General features: G+C 39.9%; 1 protein-coding gene across 23 annotated transcripts in view; it reads right to left on the bottom strand.

Annotated features, from left to right (window-relative positions):
• The window catches only part of FOXP1 (forkhead box P1), a 575342-nt gene that overhangs the window by 78864 nt on the left and 476042 nt on the right, over positions 1-20436 (bottom strand). For 16 of the 23 annotated variants that reach the window (XM_070492656.1, XM_070492655.1, XM_070492648.1 and 13 more), the window contains 4 exons: positions 14879-15016; positions 13744-13833; positions 8208-8361; positions 2342-2546 (listed from right to left, as the gene is read on the bottom strand). In XM_070492656.1, the coding sequence (XP_070348757.1) occupies positions 2342-2546; positions 8208-8361; positions 13744-13833; positions 14879-15016 (587 nt within the window). The remainder of the gene's footprint in view (positions 1-2341; positions 2547-8207; positions 8362-13743; positions 13834-14878; positions 15017-20436) is intronic. The other 7 variants (XM_070492659.1, XM_070492654.1, XM_044754162.2 and 4 more) reach the window with 1 other exon arrangement.

Below are 20436 nucleotides of genomic sequence, written 5' to 3'. Positions count from 1 at the left end.
GGAAAACTGAGCCTGTTTTTACATCCAGATTAAGGCTCAGTGGAATGTGAATTCTTTTCTGATCCATATTCTGATTCTAGCATGTAGTAGAATGAAGATTAAGCCCAACATTTGTGCAGACAAATAAGGACCATTAAAAAAAGTCAAACCAACTTATTGTCCTGGAATTCGACAGTCTCTTAGATCCATTTACTTTCAAATGCACCTTAAGACGTGAAAAGGGCTATTCTTCTCCCACTTGCCTCATTGCTAATCTATCAGCTGACTGCAGATACATAACCTTTTAGAATGAAACTGAGCAGTGCATCTAAACAAGAAGAGTTTTCTGTGTCACAGGAAATCTGTGCAGGCTCCACAACGGCCGAGAAGATTGCAACAAATACCTTAAGTGCACCAGTCGGCATTTTTCAGCGTACGGCCTCCTGCTCTGCCTATGGATAAAGATGTAATTCAATCACTCCACAGTAAATGGATGGCATCGGCCTTAGGACACCAACAGCAAGTACAGCAAAGGACGACAGCCTAGAACCTCTTCTTTAAAGTGATCTAAGGTTTAGTATTTTTTTTTTAAATTGCAAAGACATCATAAGTGATTTATAAGCGAGAGTTAAGCTTGGCTTCCAGACATACAAATCTATCCTCACTGGAAATAAGAGAAGCACACTGGGTGCAAGGGCTCCAAACTGATGCCTACTGTCCACCATCCTATTCTTCGAACTCTTCTAAACCACTAAGTCTAAAGCATCTTTTCGTTCTTCCACATCTGCCATGCAAACTCCAAACCGGTCTTAAAAGAACAGTTGCAAGTTTTGTTTAAAACATACATAATGCTCATCTCTGGCCACCTCTCATAGTTTTCATGCTTGAACATCATATACACACACACACACACACACACACATATTCAGATAATTTTTTCTGTGATTACTAAACTCCAAACAGATAAAATGTTGCTGGTATAAAGACACACATCTAATTCAACCAGTGGGCTTGTTAATGTTCAATATTTCAAGAAATATATGAAATTACATTTGTAACTGCTTCAGTAAAACACATAATTAGAAAACCTTTCACTCAGTCACTTTTATTAAAAACCAAAATATAGAATCTGTTTTTCCTGCTGGAAATGACATTTACTATCACATAACACTTTTAAGGTCTCTTTTCTTCATGTGTGGAAGCTCTGTACATGAAATATATAGGAAACCGTTTAAAAATAGTAAACTGAGTGGTCAGCCTGGTGGCAAAGTGGCTCAGTTCATGCGCTCTGCTCTGGCAGCCCGGGGTTCACAGGTTCGGATCCCAGGCGCCAACCATCACCGCTCATCAAGCCATGCTGTGGCAGCATCCCACATAAAATAGAGGAAGATTGGCACAGATGTTAGCTCAGCTGACCATCTTCCTCAACCAAAAAGAGGAAGATTGGCAACAGACGTTAGCTCAGGGCCAATCTTCCTCTCATTCACACACACACACACACACACACACAAAACAGTAAACTAAAAAAAATTTTTTAATTTTAAGAGCACTATATATAGTCCACTTTTGAAAAGCATTCAACAGCAGTATTAATGCTCTGGGTGCTAAGGTACAATAACATGGATTAACAGCTTCATTTTCTTAGAACAGTACACTCGCAGGCTGTACTCTGGATCTCTAAAACCACCTCAAGCTTCCACTAACATCCAAGTGAAGCTCAGGGCAATTACAAAATACAAAGTCTTAACTTCCAAATAGGAGTACGGCAACTGAGACAATGCTACAACATATCCCCCATGAGCAAGAAAAAGTGCACTGTGCATGTCTGTGTGTGTATATACATGGATCCCTTCCATCTTTCCATCCTTCAAATCTTCACTAAAGGTTTATCACAAAAAAGGCCATATCCTTTGGGGACACAATGATGAAAAAGATGGGCCTGCCTTCAAGGAGGGCAGTGCACAGTAGCATAAGTTCTATCTTTTCTCAAACCGTGACTCCAAATTGCCCATGGCAGATAGAAGACATTTAGAGCCAAGGAAATCAGCTTGTACGGAGTGAGCAGTTGGCAGAAAGAATAAGGCTGGAAGCCTTGAAATCCAACCCATCCAATGAGAAACTGAAACACTCGGCCTGGGTTCCTAAGCTTAGGTTAGATCTACATAAGTGCTAATTCCATGTTGAAAGGTGAAAATAATTAGATGCTTCACACCCAAACCATATTGAAGACATTCTTAAGTAATTATATGCCCATTCAAGTCACATGGATCCAATTAGGGATCACTGAGATATGGTGATATGAGGCCACCCACCCCTCCAAGTTGAAGATGTTTCTGGACCCATCTCAGCGGCTCGTTCCTACCTTTCCCTTTTGGGAGTGTGGACTGAGAGCTGTCCGTTGGTAGAGGCATGTGGGTTCATTATTAAGGAGGTCTTGGAAGGGGCAGAGGAAGAGACACATGTTGTGGTCAGGTCCAAACTGCTATGATTGTTGCCTGTGGTTTCTTCCGCAGTATGAGCACTTGTCACTTCTTTCCAGAGCTGCTGCAGTTCTGCTGGAATCATGCCTGAAACAAACAAATTGGATAATTAAATCAATTAACAGCTAATTCCGTCCCTCTTCAAACAGTAATTAAATCAAAGAGTCAGTAAACAAAGCCTAGTGTTCGGGGGGTTTTGGTGTGTGCAGTTTTTTTTTCCCTCCCAACTCAGGCAAAGGCAGTAGTAACAACCATGTCCTCCCCCTGAGCAGTGGAGCTGAAGTGCCCTCATCACACATAAAAGACACCCGTGAAGAGGATTCAAAAGGCAGCTACTTTGCAAAGACGGTAAACCTCCATCCAAACAGTTGTTTCTAGATTTTTGAAAAAAAGTGGATAGATGTTATTGTATTTTTAGACACAAAGAAGGGCTCAAAATAAATTTGCTCAACTATACTATTATGACAACATGAACCACAAAATGAATAATTTTTGTGCTTAAGTCTTAAATGATGACAAATAGCTTTGTTATTAAATATAGTTTTTATTAATCACTTTTAGACATAAATTATGAATTCATATCGTCTTCCTGAAATGCTTTTCAACTTTTAACAGTCAAATTGATTATACTATGATTATTTCATTAACACACCTATCTTCCTCATTAATTTTGGTTTCTAGTACCACATGCTTAATTGATGGATGTGTCTACTGAAAAACTGTATAACTTTTTATACAAGTAACACTATTATTACTGTCATTTCTTAGAGCAATGCTAATGAACCATTGCAGAATAAAATGAAAACGTAAAATAAACTTGGGAGTAATAAAGTTCTCTTGTTTTTTAAGAGGGTCAAAATGGACACGGGTCTTAAGGAGTAAGTGTCAACCCATATTTTCCCCCAAGAAGAGTTACAATCAGTGTGTCAATCTCACTATTGTGGACCTCGTAGCCTTTATTCTGGCAGGATGCCTCCACAGCCCGGGATCTCCAAACCCAACCTCAACGCCCATTCTGGTGCATATACATGCACAGAAGAAAAATACTCTAAATGGCAACTAACAAAAACAACAAACACCGCCAGCTGCTTCCATTGAAAAGACACCTAAAAGAAATCACGAGCCCTGTACATCGTAAGGAAATTCCGCATTAGAACTGGACGTCTGGATTGCAGTTCATTGTTTCAATCAACTGTAACACAGCTATCCTAGAAAGGCTGCCATTTTCTGACTATATAGCAGCAACTGAAACGGGCATGTTTCTTACCAAACCTAAGGTACTGAATTAAAAAAGAAGGCTGTGTGCATTATATTCATTTGAAACACATAATAAAAAATGCCAAGGTCTAAATTTAATTTATTTTTGTCATTTAGAATACAATGGATAGATAATCATCTCAACGTGATCAGCCAAACATCTTTACTTTGCTAAACTGTTAAAGATTTTAATTATGCTAGCATTGGAGAGCACTGGTCTAATGAGGCGATGGACTCCAGAGAATCCGAGTGGTTAAGAACTGTGAAATGAGTCTGATAGGATTTTTTTATATTCACCGTGGATCGTTTGCATATCAAAGAGGAGTAAATTATTGCACAGCAGACCAATAACCTTCCCCGCCTTTCTGAGGGGAGCATTAACAAAAACAGTTGGTCTCTCCTAACAGTTCTCCACGAAAATGTTCAAATACTCAAGTATCTGCAATTAATATATATTATAAAGGAGGCTTCAAATGATACATTAAGTGGTCAGATATTCTTAGAAAGCATCCTCGACAGCCAAGTCAGTTTTCTTCTTCCTTCATAAAAATCAAATGCCAATTACATTTTGATGGATTTTGTCCCAAATGAGCATTTAGTTATTAGGCATATTCAATTATTACTTGTCCCCTGAAATTAAACCTTGGAGGCAAATTAAACAAAGGGAAAGGTCACTACACAATTCCATGTCCGGTTTTGCTGCATCTGAGCTATTATTTTCAAACACCTTGTGAAGTGACATGTGGGATGTTGTTTGTAGCTATCAGGCCTGCCACTGCTGTCTGCTCACCCAACAATTACCTGTGAATGTGGCTGACCCTCGGACCGCTGTTTACTCAATTGAAACAATAGTGAATAGGCTTGTCTGTTGATGATAGCATATTGATATAAAGCCACACAAGTCAACACCTATTTTTATTTTCTAGGGAGTAAATACACACGAAAAGAACAAGCTGCCTATTTTTCAACTCAACCTAATTGATTTCTGGGTCAGTTGCACGGGAGGCGGGGAGATGGAAGAACACAGTTTCTAACAACTGTGTTAACACTTTCCCTGCGAGAAAAGCAGGACTTTGAAGCTGTTTTAAAAGTAAGCTGTTCATCCAGCAAATAAAGATAAAGACAAATGTCTTTTTACACTCGTTACACCTACAGAGGACTCTAACGTCACTCTACTCTACTCTCCTTTTACGCCAACGGACTAGCAGATCACTTTCATCATCCATAGGGAGAAATGGTAAATAAAATAGTAACTCACTGACAGACATCAGGCGTACTTCTGGGTCAAAGTACAATGTGATAATCACATTTAAGAACATTCTCATCAGACTTATAGAGAGGCAGTCAAGTCAGTCTTCTCCATCACTGCTACACCTTGTTAGTGATGCTAAACTGTTAGTCCAATGAATACTATCTACCAAAGGACGATGTTATTTGACAGCCAAGATCTCACGACAGAATTAAGACAGATAAAAGGGAACCTAGTCACTCATCACACTAAATGGTTATCAAATTTCCAGGAAGCATGCATTTCTTCCAAAATGGTAGACAGGACTAAAAGTACCAAGGTAAACAGATCCATGAACAGGTACATACTCAAGCATGTAATTTTCTCCTATCTATAGTTTACATTTAAAAATTAGGAGGTCAGGGCTGGCTCTGTGGCCAAGTCGTTAAGTTCGCGCGCTCCGCTGCAGCGGCCCAGGGTTCACATCCTGGGCGCGGACATGGCACCGCTCATCAGGCCACGTTGAGGTGGCGTCCCACATCCCACAGCTAGAAGGACGTGCAACTAAGATGTACAACTGTGTACAGGGGGGGTTTGGGGAGATAAAGCAGAAAAAAAAGAAAAGATTGGCAACAGTTGTTAGCCAGGTGCCAATCTTAAAAAAAAAAATAGGAGATCAGAATGATATTGAAAGTATACTTCTATATGGAATTACTGGTGCTAGGGAGGATCTGGTGATTAAAGAGACCACAGTGAAAAACAGATCTGCTAATTATGTAAATCAGACAGAAGGCCCTACAATAATCTTAAAAACAACAAAAATATCCATTTCCTAACATAAAAGCTTCAGGGAAAAAAAAAGTCTTCAAAATATTACTCTTTACCTATTCCTATTCTTGGATCTTTATGCACGTGTTTAAGGTAACTTAACCAAGGCCATGAGCAGGTATGTAAAAGAATCTTGATGACTACCATGAAGTGGGCTCACCAGCATTTTTAACATGCAACCCCTGTGCCTTGCTACATTTCTTTTTCCAGGACAACTGGCCCCTTCATTATAAAAGAAAATGCAGACACAGGTTTAAAAAATGTATGTTGTGGGGACAGTTGACAGATTACTGTTCATAGAACTCAATTTCACAACTCCAGGTATCTCTGGCTCAAAGACAAACAGAGTTGATCAACCTTTTTCTGTCCTTGTACATCCATACCCAGGTGACCATGTTCAAGCAAGCAGAAAGTTGATTTAAACCTCATAATGACATCAGTTTTAAGCCATCATCTCTCTGATAAAAAAAAATTGTGCTGTAGTCCAACATGACTGAATTCTCAAGCCACTTTGGGCGAGGGGGTAGGGGAGACAAAACCAACCTCCTGATTCCACGAAAAATGGCAACGACACTTCACTGCAAGAATCTCACACCGGAACTATTTATATTTACGTTTATGCATCTTGGGCATACATAAAGGCACCCCTCAGATTTTAAATACCCTTCTTCCTAATGTTGCAGAGGCTAATAGTTACAGCAGACTGCTAAGCATATCAATCAATGCCATGACTAGAGAATTACCTACCGGTGTCTCTGATATGTTACCGCAGAGATTACACTTCATGCATCACCACATTCATTTCTTTCACATTACACATGAGCTTGTCTTGTCACTGCCCAATTGCCCTCTTTTGGACAGCTTAACTGATGTAGTCTAACAATGAACCTTAGTGAGCAAACTTAATAGTATAGGAGCGGTGGGAAAAGAGCAGAGAGGTTGAAGCCTGAGTCCAGTGGGTGTGTCAGAACAGCCTGCAAGGTTTCCAACAATAAACCTGAAGGTGTAATTAATGCACGTTCTAACATTTTGCAAGCACAAAAATGCATTAGCCGATGCATCGTTTCTTTTCCCCCTGTATTGCTCAGTTACCAAATCTTCTATTTTGACAGTGATAGAAATGCTGATTATGTATCAAGCAGCTGAGCAGTAATGGCAGAAAGGGGAGGAGGGGCAAGGGGGAAGTTAAAGGAAAAAGCTCTGGTTTCAACATTAAAAACATAAACAAAAATGAAAAAAAAAATAAAGGACGGACAGAAATTGGGTGTGGCTGACTGAAGAGAAAAGATTCAAATGCAGACATGCCTCAGTGGCTCCACTTGACACCAAGAGTGACTGAACACATGGCCATGCCTTCCACCCATGAAGGGTCAAGGAGGTTCCCCATTGTCAACCCTCTTCAGAAGGCAACCGAACCCAAGACACCAAAGGCTTTAGCTACCAGCCTTTAAGGCATGAGCATACATACACCCAAACCCACCAGAACTGAAAGGACTGGGGCAACTGAAATCTGCTACACCACGTATGGGACGGGAAATTATATTTCAAAACACAGCAGACACTTTCTTCTTTCCTTCCTTCCTTCCCTTCTTTCTGGTTCTGAATAATCCATTTGCATTCACATTACACATGTGAAAGTCAGAGCTGTTTAAACCAAGAGGATGTCCTAAAAACAGCTAGGCTGCTCATTTGTTTCTCATGCCCAACACCCACAGGAACAACATGTCGATGCCTTTTCAAAAGAAATTTTTAACGCCATGAAATCCTGTTACTTTTCAAGGAACTCCAGTTTTTGAAGAAAAGCTAGAGATAGAAATGCTACCTGTTCTGATGAGTGTAGAACTGCCCTCCTCAAAAATCAAGTTAGACAAAAGCAAAGCAGAAAGAAAAAAGGGAGAAAACTCAACAAAAAACAACTTTGATTTTTATAACAGAAAGAGATGAATCTTAACCGTTCACAGAAAAATAAACCTGAATCTATCCTTAGATATTAAAAAGTGGCATTATAAAGCATTATTAAGATTTAAAACAGAACAAGTTACGTGATATAAAATGCAGCTTAAAATGACTAACAAAAGCCTTCAAGAAAATTCATTTGTGATTCCAAACAGAAAACACTAGAAGATCTGATTAAAATGCTCAACAAGTCAAAGTGGTCTTTCTTTCTCTTACTCTAAGAATATGCAACCATGGGATCAGTGCCATTGCTAAGCCTTCAGAGACCACCCCATGTCTTCATTTTGGCATCAACAAGCACTTCAGCTTCTACAAAGGTCCATCATTACTACCCTAGCCAGCTTTTCTTCTAAGTTTGCATATGCATGTGTTAGATGGACAATTTCCTTAATAATGAGCTGGAATATATCACGAGACACCCCACCACCTCTGCCCCCAAGACGTAACAGAGTGACGCCTTCTGTATAATCAACGCTTACCTTGAGCAAGGGGTTGGAGGGGAAGGGCAGGCTGCCCCGGCTGAATTGTTAGAAGGCCTTGGCGCTGCAAAGACAGGAGGTGCTGCTGCTGTAACTGTTGCATCTGTAAAAGCTGCTGTTGAAAAGCCAACTGCTGGGTAGCCACCTGCTGTTGCTGTAAGAAATCAGGAAGAAAAAAAAATGAGATGGCCGCTTCCCAAGGAAGGTTAAAAGTATGGATGATTCAAAACATGCGGGCATCGTCAAATACTGGGAACGGTCACTAGAGTTTAGTGGAGGGCTCGGTGTCAAGACTGGCTTCAAAAGGACAGAAGACATCACCTCTGAAGAGAAGTGAGGGGTGGACATATTACCTTTCTGCCGCCTGCTCCCTTAGAAAAACAATTTGTCAATCAAGTCAGCTCTTCCTACAGTTTCAAAGGCCTGAGTTTCTGTCGTCAAGATGTGAACTTCTAGACTTCGAATTTTTAATTATTCACACTAGAAAGAAGACTGCACCACTCTGGTCCGGAGGGACTTGAACCCTGAACCTTTGAGGTGTGAAAGAACAAGCTGCCTTCCTCCCGCCTGCACCCCTGCACCGGCCGGGAGGAGCTTTTAACTACTGTGTTTATCACTTCTGACATAAATAAATGAGAAAAAATCAGACCTTTGAAGAAGAAAAACTTCATCTAATATTGTTAATTAGCCATGACAAACGATGAAATAACATTGTAAATCTTTCATAGAAACAGCCACTAGATTTTAATTACACACATTCATAATTTAGCAAACAACATCGTACTCGACTGTGAGTGTTTAATGTGAAGGACACTTTAAGCTTCAGATGCCTTAACTTGGCTTTAGTTTCAGAAACCCCTAGGTCTGCCTGCTTGTCCCGCTTCCCCACCCGCTTTGTTCTTGAAAAGAAGGGGCTTTACGATATGATAAATATCTTTTTGTTGATTGGACAATGACAGGAGGAAAACTTTTGTTGTGTAAAACATCAATACATCATTCCTGTGTTTAGCAGGCCTTGCTCCAGCCAAAAAAATTAATGTAGATTTCCTCAGTAATTATCTGAGTGATAGAAAGATAATACAGTGCAGTAGTACAATAAATAGAAGGAAATTATCTAATATCCTTAATCTGCTAGGAATCAAATCGAGGTGGAGGTCTTAGCCACATTATGGCTAACAATTACGAAAGGAAAATTAACCCTTCTTTGCAAAGGGTTCTTTGTAGCCAAAAAAAAAAGATTCTTTCAGAAAAGAACAAGATCCGTTTTCCTAATTCTGAGTATTATTGAAAACATCAGAGAGACTTTCACAGCTGAAAGGACTACCCACCCCTTTCGGAGGTTCCAATCACTATCCTTTACAAACAACTGCAGTCACTGAGCCTAAGACATGACCTTGATCTGATACATCCGTAAGATGGTACGCGCCTCTCAAGACCTTCCGATGCGAAGTTCAAAGGAAGAGAAAAATGGTGGTTTCCTTTCGGTCTCCATGTAGTTTATTTTACAGTAAAAACCATCATTCTCATATTAGCAACCAATTTCAGACTTACTACCACGCCACTGAGAAAGTTAATTGAATTTCACTCCGAAAAACAAGTTCTCTATCACTGACAACAAAAATTTAAATAAATCGAAATGAAAAGCCACTGTTTTCATTTTAAGAACAGCATGCATAAAATGATCCAATTGTTTTCACCCCTTCCCAAGTTATCACATTAATGTAAAACCCAATGATAGTTATATTCATGTCAAAACGATTTTTTCACTTCTTCTACAGATATTAATTCGCGACATTTAAAAAAGAGAGAGAAAAAACAACACTGATAGAATAAAAGATTGAGGGATTAGCTCTTCTTGAAGGAGAAAATAATGGGGGAGTGCCGGACTTTGGGGAGGGTGTTTCCTGTCTGACTGTAAATGAAATGTTTAAAAAGTTTGTATTTATATAAAATGACTGATGTCTTTTCTGTTGTCTCCATGGCCATCCCTAACAGCTCATGAAAGCTGTCCACGTTTGAAAAGCCAGGATATAACAGTATACAAGGCCCATTGTCCAAAGAAAGAATTTAAAAGCAACACTGGTTGCCAAACGGTGCTCCCCACCCAGTTACCAAACACAGGATACGAGCTGGTTTGTTTACTTCTCACAATTGAATGCATACAAAAAAGGTCTCGGAGCAGTCCTCTCGACAGGTCAGTAGTCAGTGTTAAAATGCTAAAATGCCCTGATAAACCTCACATTTCGGATCCCCTCCCTAGAGCTGCAGTCAAAGGTCTGTTTTCCTTTCTCCAGCTCCTCCCTACTGCCTAACATAAACTGTCATAACTGCCGGGACAAACGGCCCTTTTAAAACAATCAACTTAGCCTACCTCACCCACACAGGATGGGGTCTTTTTTTTGTAGCTTGACTTAAAATTAATTCTGCCTTCTATTTTCCACACCGGTTCTGTCAAATATTAATGAGCAGTCACTTAAAGAGCTGTTTGGGCTACAGGAGATCTATCTGCTAAGGAAGGTCTCAGGTCTAAACTCAACCTGGAGCCTAACTTTCCTAAGGAAACATCTCGAGGCAACTTTAGAAAAAACAGAGTCAGGGTACATTGTTCTGGCTAAGGATCTAGGGTCTTGCTGCAGAGGTAATCAAAAAAGGGAAAAAGGAAGGGAGCTGATGATTCGAAATTATGAGCCACTAATGACTGGGGATTCAGTAAATTAATATACTTGCTCCATCTGTCAACATCCAAGTTCAAACCTTGTTAAAATCATAACCACCAGTCCGCATTGTGAAATTGCTACCATGCGACTCTATTTCATTGTAGCACAAAAGGACCACCACCTGCATGATAATTTCAGGAGCCTACCCCCTTACCTCAAGAGAATAAGGTGCTCTTAATCCCTGTCACAAGAGGTCTTGGCCAAATCCACTGGCACCGTGAACATACAGTGGAATGTAAGGAGACCTGCCTGCAGGTCTGCCTACCCTTCACGACGTTAAGGCAGCATACTCTCCTGTATCACCTTTGCCTTCAAAATAGATGACAAAGCGTGACCACAGCAAGCCTAGTGTCCCGGAGATGCTAAAATGCTCCTACAACGCCTCACCTTTTCCTTGTGCAGACACAGAGTATTCCCTTTTTCTCCCCGCTCCCTTCCCAAACTCAGACACCACCATCATCTTTGTGTGCCGAGATGCCCCCTTTCTGACAGCAGCAATTTGGGAGAGTTAACTTTTATCCTTCCTTCTGCTGTGTAACTTTCCCCTTCTCATTTCTTTATCTGCCCTCTGAGCTCATGTGAACTTTCATGTTCTCCCAGCATGCAGACGTGCATTCCAAACTATGTCTAACAGACCAAATAAGAGGTTAATAAGAAGTGGCAACAGAAAGGAAAAACACAATCCCTGGTAACTGATAAGAATGACAGTGGCAGCCCTTTTTTGTTTGTCTTCAAATATAGAGTTAAAGATCTTTAAAAAACTAAATTTTGATGCCTTTGAAAAGGAAGAAGCACAAAATAACAACAGGGGGTTATTGCCTGCGAGCCACAGGGGAGAAACTCCATAATTCTTATTCTCCCTTTTGAAGGCTGTTAGAAATCTGATTCAAAAAAGCAACAGCAGAAGGGGAAACCTCTTGAGGCTGTAACCATTTCCTGTGATCATGCATAATGTGCTTCAAAAGTGGGTTTTTACCAATTCTGTTGATCAATTGCACCTCCTTCATATCCCTTCTTTTTTCTGCTGTGTTTACATCTGATGTGACTGAATGACAAGCACTGTCTGAGACTGTGAAACAGGCCTGTCATGTTGATTTATGGGCGCATCAAACCACAACTTGTCCAAACTGAAGCTCGCAGTTCATTAATTAGAGAGTTGTGACTTTGAAGTCAGCTTTCAGACTGTGGTTTTTAACATTTGGCTTAATTTATATGCTCTTGAATGTGGATCTCTAAGGAAAAAACTGAAATTCCCTTCTTGTCTTTGAACTTCTTTTGACCGCACAATAATCATTTCTTTGTCCAGAGTGATGCCTGCAATCCCAGAGTCATTAACGCGCATTGAACTGCCACTGATGAGTAAGCCCTACTGAATTAGAAAAACAGCCAGCAAAACAAAGCTGAGAGCCTTCTGCACAGTGATATCTCACAATTACATGCCTTCCCTCCCTGTGCCATTTCCATTTTAATTACTGTTAGTCCTTTAGATTTACATTTTAGACACTTTTTAATCTGTTCCCTTTTTTATTATAGCAGCACCCAGTAGCGCGCCACTGTACTTAAGGTTGTGTCAGCATTTTCATTAAAACTCCTCCTCCCCTTCACCCCAAAAATGCCTCTACTCCGCAGGGGTTTACATCCAGGCTGCTAAACAGGACTCCAGGGTGAAAACTTGGCAGGGCATAGAAAATGTACCCAATTTGTGTAGAGGGAGGAGCCAGCGAAGGGAGAATGACTGGGTCATTCCCAGCACGGCGAATTGGCGCTGCTCGGCATCCACACTCACGGGAGGGACAAGGAAGTGGAGAGTCACCTGCTAAGACTCCTTCCAAACTAAATGAAAGTGGCCACCTGCTTGGGGCCAGCGAAGAAGCCCTTAAATTGAACTGTGAGCTGTTTATTAAATTATATATTGTGTCAGTCCAAGGAGAAGTTAAATGAAAAGAATTCAGTCCATAGTAAAAATATGAGCAGGTGAGTTACGAGGGATAACTCTGGAATGGGTAGAAGGATGTCATGATGATGCATACAAGCCCATAGATAGCCCCCCAAGAGACTGGGCCTTACCCACATGGAAATGTCTAGAAGGCGAGAGGGAAACTCTCCTTGTGAAGGCCTTACCATTGATGGAGCCAATCTTGTCACCTAACCGACTGGTGTGGCATATGCACTAATTAGTGTTCTTACAAAGTATTGTGCACACAGAAGCTACTGTAATATGCCATTTTTTGTCAGGAAAACACAAATAACGCAAGCTGGAGTCGTCTCTACCTTTAACTCGTGCCCTCTCATACATGCCTTTCACAATTACGATATGGACAACTTGCAGGAAGAAGTGAAACACAGATAGGGGTGTTTAATCTTGTTCTAACTTGTTTGTTTGTTTGTCCAACCTCCCAAGAGATTATTCTTCCAAAGGAAAAGGCCATCACCACACACCCAAGCTCTCTGAGCTGGGAAAAAAAACCTCAAGTGTGTGTCCAAGTAGAATTTTACTGAAAGCCCTCGGCTTCCCCGGGGTACCTGTTGCCCTCAGTTGTACCAGTTTGCAAAAGTCGCCCTGAAGGACCTGCCCACGATCCCTGTTCCCAGTACTGACACAGGGACACCTGAAGTGGCGCTATAAAATATGTGGTGGCAAGCAAATGGAACCCAGAAAAATCTGAGAGAAAACAGGACAATAACTCTTGGTCTGAAAGCTGAGAACCGATAGAGTCAGCTCAGTTGTGCAATCATTTAAAAGATGAATGACAGTTTAATAGCCACTAGATAGTCCTCTGGGATCTGTGGTTTGAAAGTAAAATATGTATTGTCGGTACCTCTTTAGGCTGTTTTCCAGCATGTTGTTGTTGTAAAAGTTGAAGCTGCAACTGTTCCTGTTGTTTTTTATAGAACTCTTGAAGCTGCTGCTACAAAGGAAAGAGAGGACGGTAAGTAACAGAGGGTAGCGCCAATCCACTGTCCCTTTCGGTGCCATACACAAACTGTGATTTGAAAAATAGCATCCTTTTATCTGTAATGGCCTGACCTTTAGTTTGAAACTTGACAATAAATTTCAGCGCACACTGACTATTCTTGGCATTATTGTTTGAAAAGTAATCTCCAAAATGAACTGATGAAAAACATACCATTTTCTACACAAACTAATTAAAATAAGGCAAGGAATGACCTTTGATTGTACAACAAAGCTAAAACGCCCTTGCTGAGAGAGTCTGGTGAATCTCTACAGCGAAATGTGCGCGTGCTTTCTAAATGGTCGGGTTGGGCAGTGTGGAAGGCTGTTCGGTGTATGCATCAAGAGCGTGGGCAGTTCCTCTGCATCCCGGCCCCACCACCTCAGCCCAGCGACTCCTGTCACTATAGTACCAAATCTCATCTATTTGGTTCAGGAGTCCATGAAGCCCGAATATTAGGTCCCCAAGCACAACGGCAGCCAGAAGTTCATTTCAGCATCAGCATACAGGAAAGAAGAAAAATCAACTTGGCAGCTCACAATTAACCAACTCCAAAATGCTTCTTTATGTTTAAAAGGAAAATTCTGTAAGCTTCTGAGTTGAAATGGGGACTTCAAGAGCTGTCACATTTAAACCGGCTCCCAACATGCTCCCCGTTTTGCTTTGATTCACACCATTTAGAAGCCTCTGGGCTTACCAAATAAAAGAGTGTAAAGCCACATAAGCCTAAAAGATCTTATTTCTACCAAGTCCAATTACAGCCCTAATCTCAGTCCATCGGGTACTCTCCAGGCCCAAACCTGAATTGCTTTGGCAGGGTCCTTCTCTTTCAGGGATGCAAATACAGCTGATTATTCTGGACCAATCTGTGCCCAGCCCCACCCATCCTGCTCTGCTTACTCTTCAACAGGAACAGGAGCTGCTCAGGTGAGGGGAATTCTGAATGGAGCGATGGGCCCTGGGTTGTGTGGGATGCTGGAGGAGGAGGAAGGACAATTACCTGTTGAAGCATGAGGGCCTGCTGCTGCTGGAGGAGAACCTGGAGCTGCTGAGGGCTCAGCACTTGTTGCTGGAGGATCTGCTGCATTTGCTGGGGAGTGATAACTTGAGGTGTCATCATAGCCACTGACACGGGAACCTAGAACGTTAATCAAGGATAAATAGGAAGCCAGGAAATCGCATGCACGCAGCACTCAGCCTTCCAGGTTCAGTGGCAGAACGTCATCAGCCTGCTTCAAGGATTGACCAGTTTCCCACGCACCACGTATTGATCCAGAGGGGATGCGGCAACAAATCCTATTTAATCTATTATGGAGTTTATTTTAAATAAAGAAAAATAAAAGAAAACCTTTGCAGCCCTGACAGGTGTTCCAGGCAGTCTTAAAAGCAGACAAGGAGCGAAGGCTTAATAAATGCTCTCTGGAGTTAGGTTAGAAGATCTCAATTTCTTATTAAGAATGAGTCTTCACTCGCAGCGAGCTGTAGGAAGTTAACACAAACTTGAATTCTGTTTTAGGGAAGAAGGCAAATGGGAACCAGTACCTTTGCGGCTGGAGCTAATATGATCCACTTCCTCTGTGGACAGTGATTTTGAGAATAATCAATGAATGCTCAGTCTTGTGGATAACTGAACTTTGGGCGCACCTTCCGAACTTGAACATAGACCCTTTCTATGATGCCTTTTACCCTTCCTTATTCACCCAGCATACAGATGTCTCAATTCTTTCATATTATGTGCGATACCATTAAAAGCCGCTTTCCATGACATTTCAGTGACAAACAGCTACAGTGATGAACTTGATAGCATTTCATATTTGCAACTGTTAACACATTTCTGCACGGGCATCTCTGCAAGGAACCTGCACACTGTATCTGAAAGGATGATGTCTTGTTCAGATAAAACACTGACATTAAAATGACAGGCTGTCTTGGCCAAGGTTACACAAATTGTATTCAAGCGGATACCTAATGACAATGCTATGAATTCTGCAAGCTTTCTAGAATGTAATTTAGCTATTCAAAATAATCACTGCACTTGTGTTTAATTTGCAGACTACATGAGAACCATTTTGTCAGTCCCCGTAACACAAGAAGACTATTTCATGAAAAACCCCCCAAATAAAAAGATCAGGAAAGAAAAAAAACAATGAAAGAAAAGACAAAACCTGTGTCTTCTAACAGTAATATTTAAGCATCTTACTTTTCTTTGGTTTCTAATCAAACATGTGACAGCAAGAAGCTAGAAGCAGTAAAGGATATGCTTTGTTAAAAAGGATCTGCTGTCATCTCATGTATTACAATAAAAGGTAATAACATGTTTTGCACTTTGCCTGTGTGCCACTTAAAAAAAAAATCCGGCAGACAATAGCTGATCAGAAGATAAAAGAATTAAAAAATCTTTCAGGGGAGCAGTAAGCAAAAGGGAGAAATGCAGTATTAATTTTATGTAACATAATGTCTTAATATGCAGTTTATCTTGACTTTTTCACATGATTTGTCCTGTCATTTGCATAGCGAGCTCTCATTCCTAATTTCACAGTCATTATGCACTGATGTCCCGATTTCTCAGCATCACTAATTTTGATGAACTAAAAATGGTTCCTGAAGGTCAGATTCATGTACAGTGAACATCCTCCACTGTTGTTGTGGGCACGTTTTCTGTGTGGGGATGTTTATGCACAAGTTTCACATTGTTTGGAAAACACTAGCTAGAACATTCGAAAAATTTCATTAACCCAACTCTGGAAGGTCATCAACGAATTTTTCCTATTGCAGTGGCCTTTTAAGTGTAGATGTAGATACACTGTAATTTAAAACAGATGGGCATGTCTGAATATTTTTATATGCAATAAGGGACAGATGTATATGAATGGATAAATTATCCTTTTAAAAAGATACTTCCTAGCATGAAATACCACCAATGATTAGAACAGTGAACTTGCATTCAATCTAGGGCAAACACCACGAAGACATTATCAAAATATCTAACCATCTATAAATTAATTCCAATTAGTCTGCTTTGCTTTCATACAGAAGAAACTTTCTGAATTTTTCAATATGTATTGGGTGCCAATCACTATCCTTTGAGCTGCTAAGGCCAACACATCACAATAGAAGTTTACTTTTCCTTGAGAGTTGCATCATCATACAGGGAGGTTTGATCAAGCAAACAAAAGAACCATGTTTAAGGTTTCTTTTTTCCTCTGCGTTTCTTGGATGATGTACAATATAAATATTCTTGAGCCAAATTTCTGATGGTGATGAACAGGAAAACAGACAGGAATAGGGTGGTGTAAGATCTAAACTGGTGATGAACACAAAATTAACAGTGTTGTAACAGAAATCATCATAGAAACAATCTCTTGGTCATAATTTTTAAAAGAACGCTGGAAAGCCTCTGCTAGAAAGGGACACAAAAAAAAACTTTTGGAGGTGATGGAAATGCCATCTCTCGATTGGGGTGGTGGTCACACAGATGCAGACACTGGCCAAAATTCTTCCAACCGTACACTTAAAACGAGTACATTTTATTATATGTAAATTATACTTCAATAAAATCGACTGAAGAAGTTAAAAAAGGACTGACACATACGGTTAATGTTTAAACCCTTACACACAGCAAATAGTTCAAGTCTCCTTTTCCCACAGTTATTTATTCAATTTTTGTAGTAATGTTACAGAAAAGTAAAATGAACTTGAGTCTCCCCTTCTTTTTTCCCTTTGGACATTTTGATGGAGGTGCTGATGAGTAATAAAATGCTTAAAGCAGCAGGCACAGCCAAAGGAGGGAAAAAAGCAAGAAGCCTGAGTAATCCTTCAGCCTGGTGATCGGTCGCTGAATAATCAGAAGTAGGCTATTATATCCTGACGGCCTTAACTTTGCTTTTACTATCTGAAACCACATTTTCACACCAGTTAGCTCTGAGCCTCCAAAGTGGGCTCGGGCTTAATTTATAAATGAAATAAAACCGAGATTTCCCCAAAGTTTTGGCTCCAACATGTCATGAAAATAGATTATGGGAAGCTTTAACAAACATATCCGAATGAACCAGAAACCATCATGGGGTAGAAAAGGAAAAAAAGAAAAAAAAAAAAATCTGAGCACAGGTTAAGGCTTTAAATAGTTAAGAATTATAGCCTACATATCCACTCCCTTAACTCCCAACATCCAACTTTTTCATGTAGCTAGTCCCTACTAATACTAGAATCAAAGGGCAGGCAGTACCAGTGAGAGGCTATTATAGCCCACACTTTATTGCCCATTACTACTGAGGTCATTAGCGGCAAGAGTGACTGTACCGGTCTTAACCTATTGATCACTGTAACTACTATCATTTAATCCTGTGTTGAATGTCTGGAAAGCGGCTAAAGGCACACAAGAGAGAGAGCTTTAGCATTGAGAAATATGGCCAAAGCTTAGAAATTACACTTTGATTCATAAAATGTAGCCAGTGGTTTAAATCAATAGTATTTAAAACAGTCATGTGAGTTTTTAACTACAGCGCTCTAATATTTATGGGCCCCCTCTTTGGGAGTATTCAGTCAAAACTAAACTCCCCCCCCCCCCCCCCGATTCTACACCATCTGCCTTAACCTCCCTGAGATAAAAACATTAATTTCTGACGTTTTGTGTGCTACAGGGCTCATGCCTTAACTGCAGAGTTCAAGCTAATTTTTGATTTCTCTCTCAAATGACAATTTCAATATAATACAAAAAAAAATTATATCCCCGATACTGTAACTACCCTCTCTGTTTGAGTATATAGAAATGAGTATGTTTTATGAGTTAACAATGAATCATAGAAGGCAATTTATGAAGAACTAGAATGATTCTGTCTAGCTGCCTTCAGGGATCAGAAATTCAAATTAAACTTCTGGCAGACATTTAAAGAATGCGAGCATACAAAACTGAATTTAAAAAAACACACACACAGTTAACACTCTTTCGCTGAGTTTCAAGAGGAAATCGTGAATTAAAAAAAAACACACATCGCATGATACCTTGTTGACTGATACCAATTGGGTGTGGCTGATCCCAGGTGCACACAAACCCAGGGGAATGGCAGAAATACAGCTGTGCTTGGGCCATCGGAACGCTGCTAGTACAGGCCTGCTGCTACCTTAATACCAGCAACTGGGAAAATGTCGTTAGCACTAACAAGTGCTGTTAAAGGCCCTTACGCTGCCGTGTAAATTCTGCCTGATCTAGTTTTCTTTTACTTCAAAATGACTTTATATCATCTGAATGCTAGAAGAGTATTAAAATAATATGCCTCATTATTTTCTTTTATTCCTAATGGGCAAGGGTAGGCGATGGGAAGGGGGAAAAAAATCTAAAAAGCAAACAAACAAATAAAAACACCCATAGAAACAATACTTATTTCTAATCTAGGAGACAATTGGAGGAATTGGGTGGGAGGGGAGATGACACAATATAAATACTGAAAATAACACATTATCATTTTTTTCACTTTAGTTTACCTTACCTCCCGTTAACTACAATTCTGCCTAGTATAAATACACATAAAGTCTGTACATCAGCATCTTCTCATATTGCTATGTGTTCAAGTAATAAAAGTGAGAAGATAGAAAATTTTAAAACACTGTTTTATTTCCAATCATCTGGATTAATAATTTAGAAACCGTTTTTAATCTCTGGTTATTCACCATGTGTACGTCCCAAGAACCTCAAGTCCCTTTTAGACTTCAGGCTGTGTCTGGATGATAACTGACCAGGTTAGGCAGAGTTACCTGGTTCATCAAATAAAAGCAAAACAAATTAAATTAGAAGGCTCCAGAACACCAAAACAAAAGCAAAGAAAATGGATTCATAAAAAAAAACAAAAAGAAAGGAAAAACAGTGATGCCAAATTTTATATGACCATATAGAAAGTAAAAGAAAATAAACACTACTACCACTGCCCCCTGTGAAAGGCAACAGTTTTCATAATTAATAAGCCAATGGACACAACTGATCTTTCGGCAAACAGAAAAGTTAGGAACCTTCTATCTATTCCCCATGGTATTTAGAAAGAAGGAAAAAAAAAAAAAAAACCCACACAGATACCATGCAAGGTAGCTGTATCACAGAGGAAAGAAAATACATTTCTGACATAATATTTCAGTCTACAAAAAATAAAAAAAAAATGCCTACTATTCATGTTAGAAGTATAATTCTGCTTTATTATGGAATTCTGCTTTTTGTATAACTCTTTTAGACTTAGCTATTTTGCCACAATACTGTACAAAGCATTAAGGCAGGTAATGGTTATTATATTAATGCAAAATCATCTAAGTAGTCAGTCATTAGCATAACTGTTCTCTCAGTAACAATACAACCACCTATTAAAATTTTTGAAAAAGAAAGACCTCTTTAAAATGCAATTAGCATTTCATTTTTTATCATTTTGTTTATTACATTCTATCAAGAAAGGCTATCTTTCTTTCAGGAAGAATTGTATGGCCAACACTTGCCTGCCAATCAGGAGTTATTTCAGGTTATCAACCCTAATAAGCAATCTCTAGCAAAGCTCTCTGAGCTCTTCTTTTGTCTTTAAA

Source organism: Equus asinus, chromosome 21 (genome assembly GCF_041296235.1).
Source record: "Equus asinus isolate D_3611 breed Donkey chromosome 21, EquAss-T2T_v2, whole genome shotgun sequence".
In the NCBI taxonomy this organism is placed as follows: domain Eukaryota; kingdom Metazoa; phylum Chordata; class Mammalia; order Perissodactyla; family Equidae; genus Equus; species Equus asinus.
This window is presented reverse-complemented; position numbering and strand designations above follow the sequence as displayed.